Source organism: Acipenser ruthenus, chromosome 10 (genome assembly GCF_902713425.1).
Source record: "Acipenser ruthenus chromosome 10, fAciRut3.2 maternal haplotype, whole genome shotgun sequence".
Classification (NCBI taxonomy): Eukaryota; Metazoa; Chordata; class Actinopteri; order Acipenseriformes; family Acipenseridae; genus Acipenser; species Acipenser ruthenus.
In genome coordinates this window covers 3,679,331-3,691,508 of record NC_081198.1, presented here as the reverse complement: position 1 = coordinate 3,691,508, position 12,178 = coordinate 3,679,331, and the positions used below count along the sequence as shown (strand labels likewise).

At 41.0% G+C, this 12,178-nt stretch overlaps 1 protein-coding gene across 3 annotated transcripts in view; it reads right to left on the bottom strand.

Moving 5' to 3' along the window:
- The window catches only part of LOC117412157 (FAS-associated factor 1-like), a 94,728-nt gene that overhangs the window by 35,960 nt on the left and 46,590 nt on the right, over nt 1–12,178 (bottom strand). For all 3 annotated transcript variants that reach the window (XM_059031535.1, XM_059031536.1, XM_059031534.1), the window contains 4 exons: nt 5,446–5,541; nt 4,419–4,542; nt 3,974–4,037; nt 3,740–3,821 (listed from right to left, as the gene is read on the bottom strand). In XM_059031535.1, the coding sequence (XP_058887518.1) occupies nt 3,740–3,821; nt 3,974–4,037; nt 4,419–4,542; nt 5,446–5,541 (366 nt within the window). The remainder of the gene's footprint in view (nt 1–3,739; nt 3,822–3,973; nt 4,038–4,418; nt 4,543–5,445; nt 5,542–12,178) is intronic.

Below are 12,178 nucleotides of genomic sequence, written 5' to 3'. Positions count from 1 at the left end.
TATGGGTCAAAGAAAGAGGTAGGGATTGGTAGTGCATAACTGTACTTACAAAATTTACAGATGCTAATTGGAGAGAGAAATTCTGTATGACACGAGTGTCATTTGAAAAGCTCTGTGAAATGGTAAAGCCATTTATGTGCCCAAAGGATATAAACCTGTGTGTCAGAGACCCCATCCTATTTAATTTGTCGAGACATTTTAGTAAAAAAAACAGTTTCCTCGTCACTCCAGCAGTAAGCTGCTTCCTTCTGACGAGACATCATGCTCAATCCAAACACACACAACCGCTCATGCGCAGGACTGCTCACTGATTTTTAGTACACATGCGCACTGCAGAAATAATATTGTAATCTGATCACTGCATTCACAAGACACCGAGATCGGATTTGAAAAGGATTAATAATATTGTAATCCGATCACCGCGTTTACAAGGCAGCGAGATCGGGTTTGAATCGGGTAACCAACATCAGCTAATTACGGAGAGAAAAATGATATCCAAATTTAGTTTACATGGCAGGATTTCCAAATCTGATTACGCTGTAATCAGATGTGAACAGGATTTGAAGTGCCATGTAAACGCACTGACTGTTGATTGTGCCACCTAACGGTGATTTAGTTCAATTGCATACACTGATTGTGCAAATGGTTCCTGCAACTCAAATTTTGAGTTTCTCAAGGCAGGGTTCAATGATGTTTCTATTGTATCTGCAGAGTCAGGTACAGTCAGTGGTGGAGCATTCACCTACCCCAGTACCTGCCCCCTCCTAGTAGAAGGCACTGCAACCATTTAGAGTACCACATGAATGGGGATTTATGGAGTTAACAAACTTAATAAATACAAACAAATCATTACATTAAAACACCAATACCCCATCTCATAAGCACCAGAGTCCGTAAATATTGATGAATCTCAACCTATAAATCCGGGGGTTTTTAACACGCAATATGGGCAAAATGCGCCTGAAGAATTTCCTGTATAGATGGGAGAGATGTCAAATTATAAAAGACAGGAAAGGTTAACGGAAAAAACGTCAAACAACAATCAAGTGTGTGTTTTTAATTTTTTTATTTTGTTTTTAAACTGATGGTTCATTTCCCCCTATTCTGCTTTTCCAAGAGGAAGGTTCAGCAATATCCAGGTTATTCCGATCTGGAGAAGATAAAGCCTCCAGCATTGTACAGCGTCTCTAGGAGAGGAGGAGGGCACGGCTGTGTTTGCTCAGTGATTAGAGCTTTAGAATAAGCCTCCAGCTCCTAGTGAGAAAGAGCTTGGAGCTCATTCACTGGGCCAATTCAAGACCTTGAAAAGATTAAACACTCACGCTGGGAAGACAAGCAAATGCAGCTTTTGGAAGGAGGATGAAGAAATTCTTTTAGAAAAAAAACAAAACAAAAAACACAACACACGGATGACTTCATTATTTCGCACTCCCCGCGTGGAAACTTTAAGAAAGTGTTTAGTTAGTAGAAAAGCCACTTTGACCGGCGCTCCGTTCCCAAACCATTTAATCTGCCCTTTGTGGGAAGCCCGCTTTCCGATAAAGTAGACAGGGTTCCCTTTTTCTCTATTTTTTTTAATGTCTTTTTAATTTACATTTGGGGGTGGGGGAGGACTGGCAACAGAGTTTTCGGTTTGTTTGTTTTATTTCTAAAAAGATTTAGTATTTATCAGACATTTTTTCCCCCATTGGCTTTATTCCTGTTCCTTTTGTTGGCCCTCCAGAAGCCCCCCTGTTTAGTAGCAACCCCTGCTGGGAGAGGTGCGCTTGGAGCAGGTCCAGGTTTTCCCAGAGTACTACAGACATCCACGCCTCGGATCACAAAAACTCTTCACTACTGAACTAGAACTAATGGCAGTGTAGGAAAAGCAAGGAGCAATAATCAGCCCAGTTGACTCAGTCTTGCACATCCCCCCTCAAATATGAACAAGTACATTTAGCATTGCAAATTACTTTTAATCGCATCCTAACCAGGTGTAATTAGCCCTTTGCCAGAGACAATAACTGGTCTAAGTGGTTTAAATACACCCCACATACGTAAATGGGGTTTACTTAATTTAATGAAAAAAAAAAACACTACACAAAACTGGTTTAAATACCTTTAAAATGCCACAAACTGCACAAACTACATAAACAATGACTATAATGTACATAGAAATAAATAAAGCAATTGTTTTCATGCTATACACGAGCACAGCACTCAAAAAGAATTCATTGAATAGGGAACAATAGATTAAAGGAACAGGACCTTTTTTGATACATTTCCCAACCACTGGTCTGCATTATTGATCAGTCAATCATTTCAGTAGAAGGAAATGTAGGATGATGATGGTAAAAATGCCCATTTCAATGACATGTGGGGGATGACTTAGTCAAATAACGTTAGTCAATGGTATTCCAACAACATTAATTGACAAAAATCATTGACATAAGGTGTCAACCCATCTTCTCAGATAGTTAGAAAAATCATTTGAAAGGGGAAGGGTATTTCGTTATTACTTTTACCATATTGGTTATTGTAAAAAAAAAAAAAAAATAATAATAATTAAACCATGTGTTTAACATTGGCATGAGGGTGTACAGCAAGAGAGCCTTTGAACCGAGATAGACTGTAAGATTCCCTTACACCGGTGATAATCGCAGGGCAGAAAGCATTCGAGAGCGGGGTTAGGACAGCTGTGTCTTAAACAGACTGCAAATGAGAGCGCTTCATGGAAAAAAAAAAAAAAAAAAAGCAATCCCCTGACTCTAATGAATTTTGATGGAGTCTTTATCTGAAACGTGAAGATCTGCAGAGAGAGAGAGCAGGGTTAGCCTGATTAATCAAAACGTTCGAGACTTCAAACGCAGCAGGCAGGGCATGGGGGGCCTGGCTCAGAGCTCCACTGATCCCCCCCGGCTCATCAGCCCTGAGCGTTTTCATTAAGAGGGATTGAGAGCCTCTTCGCCAGAAACACTTCATCAAATGTACTGTTTTACTTAGCGATTAGCCGGATAGCCATTGATAGGGTCTGAGCAAAAAATCCCTTCGAAATCTGTCCACTCCAATAAACACTTAATGAGCATGGGAGTTCACAGAGGGCTGTGCGGGAGGGTTAGGCCGATCTTGTGTGCCTTTTTTATTTACTGTTATACTCAATCTCCACTTCACAGGAATGAGCTGTGGCTTTTCAAGCCCCATTTCATTTTCTTTAAAAGAAAGGGTCAGCTGCCTATCACTTTCCTTTGCTGCTGTTTTTTTTTTACATTCCTGTTCTAGTTTGACAGGGTGCAAAGCCCTTCGCTTGAGTCTCCAAGGTCTCCAGGATGCTCTGCAGTTACCAGTTACAGCAAAGTTAGAAATTACAGCCAAATAAAACAGCATTATTTATCATTTATATCTAGGGGTGTAACCAGTCCTAGTGTATCAATGAATCGTGATACTCTCTTTACATGATATATCGTATCGGAATAGAGGCACAACAAAGCTCATTGTACTGTAGTTCACCAAGTGGTTCTTGGTGAACTAGAGTACAATTGAGAATTGGTGTGTTTTACAGTTGGTATGAATACATACTCCCTACCTCATTAAATGTATGCCTTTTATAACAAATGATCATTTTGATCTTATTATGCTTCATACAAGTAGCTCAACAGGACCATCACATGTATCGTGATGCACATCGTGACATTAGTGTCTTGTTACAGCCCTACTTACACCCACAGCGTATACCAGCAGGAACGATAAGTGAGATACTTACATCCCGGGCTTTCCCATAGAAGGTCTCCAGAAATGCTGCCTCGAGCGAGCCGATGAAGAACACAGGGTGGCACTCTCCATATCTTCAACACAGGCACATACAGAAGAGCTCATGTTAAAAAAAGCCTCTTTAACTGGTTTGTTTTATATGAAATACTTCTATTTCATATGAAACAAACCACACTCCCCCCCCTTCCCTCCCCCCAAATATAACTGAACACTGTGGTTGTCTCACCTTGATGAGAATTCGGCAGTAAAGTGCAGTAAGGCATCTCCCTCATTCTCAGCGTTTTCTGGCACTAAGGAAGCAAGAAAGAAAGGAGGGCAGCGCTTTTAAATACTGTGACACGAAGGTGCATGAGAACCAGGCAAAAACAGCTTTATCATTATTGTCATCAGAATAATCCTGGCAATAAAACACCCACATTCTAAAATAGCACTTAATGTGCAGTCCCTGCCACTTAATGTGTTGTTACGCCGTCACAAAGTGAAGTTAACCTAGAAAGTACACTACATAAAAAGCAGCTGCAGTTTTCAGAGAATTCTAGCACCCTACAGGTGATTACAAAACTACCAGGCACCTCTGTAGGGCTGCGGAACTGTTGCAAAGTTGAGATCAACAAACTCGTTCCCACTGACTTTGGAGTTGAACCAAAGTTTAAAGATGTGGTGAAACATACTCATTGGAGACTTCCGGGAGGCTGAGGTCCCCATTCCAAATATCTCTCCTTCATCTACCCCGAACTCGGAGGCATCCTCAAAGTCATCCCCTTCACTGTCGCTCACCATGTGGACATCCGTACACTGTGGAGGGGTTTAAAACACTGGATTATTGGATCAGGAAGGCTCTTCAAAAACATGCATGCTCAAAGCAGCTCCCCTCCACTAATACACAGCGTGGGTAAAGGCATGCGCCATAGAGTAAGGTAACTAAGGTAGGTAGAACAGCATAGTATGGGGAACAGAATGGTATGGTTGGCACATTGGATACCTCATAGTATTGTCATCACAGCACCCAAAACCACGTCAACCATTTCGCACTTCATCCCCACGCTCCACTGTTGCTACATGTCAAGTTTCAATGCTCTACGGCAAATAACTCGTCCCGACATATTCAGCTGCACGTAGGGCTAGGCTGGAGCCCCAGCACAGGAACTGAAGAGGGACAGGACACTACAGGAGAGCAATTTACTCCCAAATGGTGAGAAAGGAAAAGAGCACCAAATAAAGTTCCTAAACCAGGAATAAACCATTTAATTTAGGGGCTTGTAAATACAATAGAATCTTTCTAATCCGAACCCTGGTGATCTCAATTGACCTATAACCCGAACCTTGCTTCATAATGGAATACATGCTGACAGCAGCTGTAGTAGAAACCGAAGCTCCGTTTTAGAATTCTATGACAAGTACATTAAACAGTTAATATCAGTCTCTGTATTTTAAATCACAATGTTGAAGTATTAGTATTTAGTGATTCTCCTAAAACACTTCCAGGTCTGTTTGCAGAAATCAAAGCATTATTAGGACCATTATCCATTTTTGTGTGGAATGGCGCTTTGAGATATCAAGCCCTAAGCACTCATCCTCAAAGTCCGTGCTGTGGCAGGATAAGCAGGCTTGATCGGAGTGATCACTGGGTCTCAAGTCTGCGTTACCCCCTCATCGAGTAACTCTGCAAAGGGTGCGAGTCAGCGAGGTGTCACTGACCTCCTCAGACTGCTCTTGGGTGTGGGCAGGGGACGTTCTCCGGCAGACGGTAAGACGATGACAGGGGAAGCTTATCCCAGCCACAGCTAGCGTCATCTAAAAAGGAACAAAACACAGCATTCTCATTTAAAAAATTCAAAAAAGAAAAAGGGAAAAAACGTGTTTTTACCTAAATATGTATTATGAAGAACTCACACATTCATTGTATTCCACCACCCCAATATGTGACATGTACAGTACAGTTCATGGGGTCTAGTCTACTTTGAAATGGAGGTGGGGCTAAAGGCCACCATCACTTATATATTGAAAAAAACATCCTGAGATTCATCGTAAACCAAGGTTAAATAAATATCACCTCTAATACCTTGAGGGAAGATGAAGGGGCGGGAATCTGCAATGAATCTTGTGCTCCAGAATGACTGGCAGCAGCATCATTTTATTCCTCTATTATTATTATTATTATTATTATTATTATTATTATTATTATTATTATTATTATTTAGCAGAAGCCTTTATCTAAGGCGACTTCCAGAGACTAGGGTGTGTGAACTATGCATCAGCTGCAGAGTCACTTACAATTACGTCTCACCCGAAAGACAGAGCACAAGGAAGTTAAGTGACTTGCTCAGGGTCACACAATGAGTCAGTGGCTGAGGCTGGATTTGAACCGGGGACCTCCTGGTTACAAGCCCTTTTCTTTAACCACTGGACCACACAGCCTCATCAGCGACTTGTGCAGGCATGGTTAGAAGCCCCTGCCAACCAAGCACCTAGCCTTTATCCAAGTCTGCCAGAACTGTTGTCTTGCCCATTGTGACTAAAACTGACAGATACAGATCTGTTTCTCCTACAAATTATTGTATCAATAGAACTGCTTCACTGCCAAGCACTCTCATTTTCCCTAACATTGCTATCTTCTAGCTACATGATTAAAAAAGAAAACACCTTGATTCATGCATTATAGGCCAAGGTGCACAGGTATAGAAAACAACAAAAAACTAAAACTCTTGCTTGCCAGATCTTGTTTTCTTTCTACTTGTTATTTATTTATTTATTTTTTTCACTTTGTTGGAAAAGCACACTACACCAGGTACCTCTAGGGGGTACTTGAATCTCCAACTACTGTACACCTGGTTCATTTGTGTTTGCCCTGCTAATTAGCAAGCAAGCAGCCTGTGGAAATATCACCCTGCTAGAGTACTGGGGGACTCATTAACAATAGCCACCCTAATCATCCTCAGTGCGGTCGCAAGCAAACACACACACAGCCTTCTCAGCCAAGAGCAGAGCTGCACCCTGACTCTGCACTCACCTACAAACTGTTCAAAACTTGTGTCTTGGTTCTGAGGTGAGGCTGAGGTACAGGGTGCTAATTAAGTCAAATTACAGGAAAATACACACAATAACCTTACAGTTTCTGAACCCAGATATGTGAATACACTCTGACCATTGCCAGAAATCCTTTTTTTTTATTAATTATTATTATTATTATTATTATTATTATTATTATTATTATTATTATTATTATTAGGAACAACTATAATAATTGTAGGCTTTTCAGAGTATTATTGAAAACAGTTACGTTTTGCTTTTAATACTGTATGGGAAGTTATATACAAATAAACATTTGGGCAGCTAGAAGTTATTTTATATTTTTTCCAAAACTGCTGTTTTACAATAAATATGAAGCATGTCCAGTATGCATTTGTATTGTTTTTATCATCCTCCATAACCATTAAGAAACTACGTTCGATGCCATTTAATTTATTACCAGCATAACCACCACCATCAATAAACTACAACTAGAACAGCAGGTTCCAATGTACTATTTAAAAAATCATTCCTTGTAAAATGCAAGTCTCCGGATAACAGACAACACCGTGCCATGAGATTGCTCAGGGCTGGCTTTCTCACATGAAGTGCAAACAGTCCGGGTGACACAGTCAGAGCTCCATTGAAAGTCTTGCCCCTCCCGAGTTCCCATGAAGCACACACAGGGTCCCAGGGGCCCCTATGATGCCCTCTCTCCACAGTGACAATGTGCTCCAGGATCGGATCCACTGGGACTGCGTGACCTTTGAGCATCGTGAACTCTGACCCTGAGAGCGGGTAACTGGGATCAGGTCCTTGCTAGTCTTACTGTGCCAGGTCTTATAGAGCAGCGGTTCTCAACCATTTTTTTATTTTTTTTTTTAAATCATGCCCCACCTTAGAATTTCAGTGGACAGCCAATCGGAGGTCAAGATTTTCACATACTGCACATTTTAAAAATAGTGATATATTCCAGCAACAACACCCACAAACCCCCTCATCACCAGTAGTTAATGGCTGATCATCCCCAGGCTGTTAAGCCAAGAATGAAGCATTTGGACATCTCTAGTGGCAAGTTTGCCTTGATTATGTGTCGTCTAATTTTGTCGTCTTTTGCCATCAGCGAATGACTGACTGTGAACAATGTACTGTACCTGTCTTGAAGGCTAATAAAACCCTGCCAAAATGACAATGACTGGTTAAAACAGTTTAGGTCAGGAATGCTGAGACAGTCGCAAAGCTAGAAGTGACTATTTTAAAACATTATTGTTATTGTTGTTGGGTACCATGATACTGTTTGAAGGATGCCACAAGCACACATGCTATTGTTATTCTAAATTACAGTACTGCATTACTTTAAATTAGGGCTTTTAACAATATTCTAGTAGGCTACTAAACCTTGCAGACTTTTGGAATCTTGGTTGGCAAACCCAAAAGAAAATGGTCTTGTTTGTTTTCTCCATCCTCAATATAAACAGCTGCCAAGTGTTAGAAAACACTAATTACTGTACTGCCTCCCAGTGGAGCCGGGAGAGAGAACGATGCTCTCTGTCTGTGTCCCACTACAGCAGCTCACCTCTGAGATACAGTAAAAGCTGACAAAGTTTGAGAATGGAAGGGAAAAAATGCATAGCATGTTGACATTTAATTACAGTTATGGCATTCCCAGCCCCACATGAGAAGATAGTGTTTCAAGGTCTAATTATAAACACATACACTCCACAGATCTAAAGCTCTGATTGTATTGGAAGGTAGCTTAACGTTCCAGCATAAACCAATGCCGATCACTTAACCAAATTGTTTTGGATTCTTCAATACCGGCACTAGTTTCCAGACTGATTAAAAACAGTATCACAATAGAAACTATTCTAGAAGCAGGCACGGTTCTGTATTGCTTTTCTCACAGAATGCTGCCTTCTTTATCTTCTGCTTTTAAACTGTAAAAACAAGAACAAACGAAGAGCATGCCCTATGTCAATGGCACTCAAAGCTTCACTCTCAGGACCAGAGACACCATCTGACATAATCAGGTTACTGCAACAGTAAAGCCACTACAGTGAATCAGTCCATTAGCTGGCAGAAACACATTGACTTGCGATTACATCACATGGCTTCTAAAAACAGCAGTCTGTGAAGACAGTTGCTGGCTGTTATGTTGCACTCAACGGTCGTCCTCTCTCAGGAGTGGCATGTTTTGTTACTGCAGTTTCAAAGGGGCTAAGGGATGAGCAATTGTGATGTTCAGAGTGGGTTAGCCTAGCAGCAAATACCTTTATTTCCTCAGTATAATGTGCACTCTTTTGCAATTTTTTGAAAAGCGTGTGCTGTAGGTGCAGTATGCTTTGTTATAGTATTTTATATAGTACAGTGTTTTTGCGTGGGTGTTCTACAAAAGGTGTGCGTCCTACAAGGGATTTAACCCCAGACTGCTTAGTCTTGTGCGATGCAGAAATACTAAAAGAAACTTCACAAATTCAAATGACAAGTTAGTCTTCTTGTGAAGTAAGCAGGGTACACATTTTATTTGGATTTCTGAAAAAATTGTTCCTCACAAAATGTATTATAGCTTTAAAAAGATTAGTCAAGTGGACTTCCGGTAGCGGCGCATGGAGCAGACATGCAGAAAGCAAGCTCCTGTCTGAAACTTTAAATCATACACATTTTAAATACAGATATAGCCATGGACACAAAACAAACTGTATATAATGACTCGATAAACGTCAAGACACAAAATGACAACAAGAAAGAACAACAAGAAAAACGACAATATAACCCTGTTGTATTATATGATTGTTTGTGTTATATGAATGTAAAATTACTGTAAAATGCCTAAAAAAAAAAAGATTAGTCAAATTGTGTAATACAGTATGTGATAAATAAGATATGCTGGCGAATATCTCAGGTTTAGCATTTCCTTTCATTTTGTAATTTCTATAATGGAACTAAAGCTAAAAAAAGGTTAACTATCTCGACCAGCCATGGCTTCTATCAACAGCAAGCCTGTCAACGGTTACTAAGCTGCTGCAAAAACAGACTATTATTCCAACGCAGACGTGACTCAGACTGGCTTCATCAAGGCAACTCATTGCAGTCTGAAGACAGAGGACAAGCTAAACAAGCAAAATCTTCCAGAAAGTAACACGTTAGAGAAGAGAAGTCATAAGCTATCAACATTGAGTCTTTTCATTCTTAATTATCAAGTAAAAGTATCTGTGCATCCTGCACTTAATGTTCATTGCAGCTCAGCTCCCCAGCATCTTTAAAACATCCCATTCCCAGCTTTCCAGTACAGTACCCTGCACCTTAATAAATGAGTCCTACTACTCTTCATGCTCACTCTGTACCCTAATAATGATAACCATCGAAGGATTTTCAGTGACCTAGTACTAAAATGAAATTAGAAAAACATTAGGCCAGAAGTCAGTCCTTTCCATGGTTTTTAGAACACTTTTACTCTCCAGCACTGTTGCTCTAAATTAACAGTGTTTCTCTAACCTGACAATGATCTAACCCTGTTTCTCTGCAAGCTTAATGAGAACCTGCAATCGTCATATTCTCAAACAAATACCTTCAAAATCCTAAATGAACCAATCCTTTAGCACAAAACTAAAAACAAATCAAACAAAAATTAGGACATTGGTTGGTTCACTGTGGCACGCGTGTATCCAATTAATACATTTTGACGACCTGCTATGCCGTCGGCTGTAGCTCCTTGCTGTGAATCTCAGGGCTTGGCAAGTTGCTGGCTTGCCTGGGCTGGCCTCGAGGCCCCCCTCGCTCCATCAGGGTTAAACAGTATTGCACCCGCAGAGCAGAGAAACAAGACAGGACGGAAACAATTAAAAGAGAGGGGAAGGGAGAGAAACCATATTAAAAAAAAAAAAAGAAATACGTCAAGGCCAGGAGCAATTATCTGAGGTCCTTGTGTAAATACCACCAGAGCTGCTCAGAGATCAAACCTGGCATTCTCTACACAAAGTGCGGCCACTCCTTTGTAGGGCAGCTTGCTTTTGAGCCACTTGCAATGAGAATAACATATTCGAGGCCTAATCCAGGCAACTACTGAGGCCAGGAAGAGGTCTCTTCAGTGCAGAGCCCCTACCCACCCCCATGTTGCACCGTTCCCCAAAATTCACAAAATACTTGGTAACAGCTTTAAATCATGTTCGGGCTGATAACTACTCAACTGCATCCACTGGCCGAGACACATGAGAACTTGAACTTGGAACTCCTGACTAGTGCATGCAGCCCCTGTCTCTCTCGTGTGTGTGTATTGATCCTGTACTGAACTAGCTCCAGTCTGGAGCTCTTCTCTCAGTTGCCCATTGCACTTGTCAGTGAGGTGCGGTGCCCTGCAGTGCAGCACCCTGGCATTAGCAGCTTTGTTGGCCAGGTGTCATGTATTTTGCTTTTATTTTTTTGAATAAGCGAATTAACTATTACCTGTATGATTTTTATGCAAGTTCAAAAAATCACACATGAACAGATTTTTCATGTTCCAATAATTTCATGTGATATTTATTCATCTATTAGTAAATATTGCAATATGTAACCCGTAATTAAATCCAGGCATAAAGAAAACAGTCAAGACACAGTTAAGCAATGAAGACAGAATATTACTGTAAACATTTAAACAAGGAGTATCACAGTTTAAAGAAGTACTTTGTTTGATGTACCATTTTACAAGGCCGTCAAAGCAATACAATGTTAAAACTAAGTTCTGGCAAAGAAGAACTGTAACCTTTGCTTTCAAACTAATTGTCAAAATGGCATTTGAATATAAAAATGTTTGTGCAAGCGCTAAAGTGCAGTGTGTCGCATACAATTGCGTGTGAATGTTTTGGGGATGTCTATCAAAGATACAGTACGATACCTACCTGACTACCAGTTTCCTCAATAAGGCAGAATACCTCATCAAGAGGAATCAGTCCCCTAAGCCCCTCAGAAGTATACATACGTTTAGCACTATTGCTGTGAAGCAACAGCTTACCATATCAGAGTTCAGCTAATATCGTGGCTAGCCTCTCTCTTCCCCAAGTCTCTTGCTGGCAGGTGGGCTCCCTCGAGCAGCTCTTCCCTCCTCAATCTCATTCAGAAATGGGGGATGTTAACCTCTGTCACCCGTGGTTGAGCTCTTTTTTCTTATTCTTTTAATTAACACTTGCATTTGAGAAAAGGCTGCAGTGATGCAGAAAGGCTTTCTCTTTTTTCTTTTTTTGTTGTAAATGCCAGTGTTTGGTTTGCGGCTGCGAGGGTGAGATCATTCTTGCTGACAGCTGTATTGAAGGCTCCCAGCACCCTTTTTTCTCTCCCTTGCGCAGGGTGCAGAGGGTGGAAGGGTCTATGGGAAGCCACACTTCGCACCGTTTCTCTCCCTGGCGCAGGGTGCAGAGGGTGGAAGGGTCTATGGGAAGCCACACTT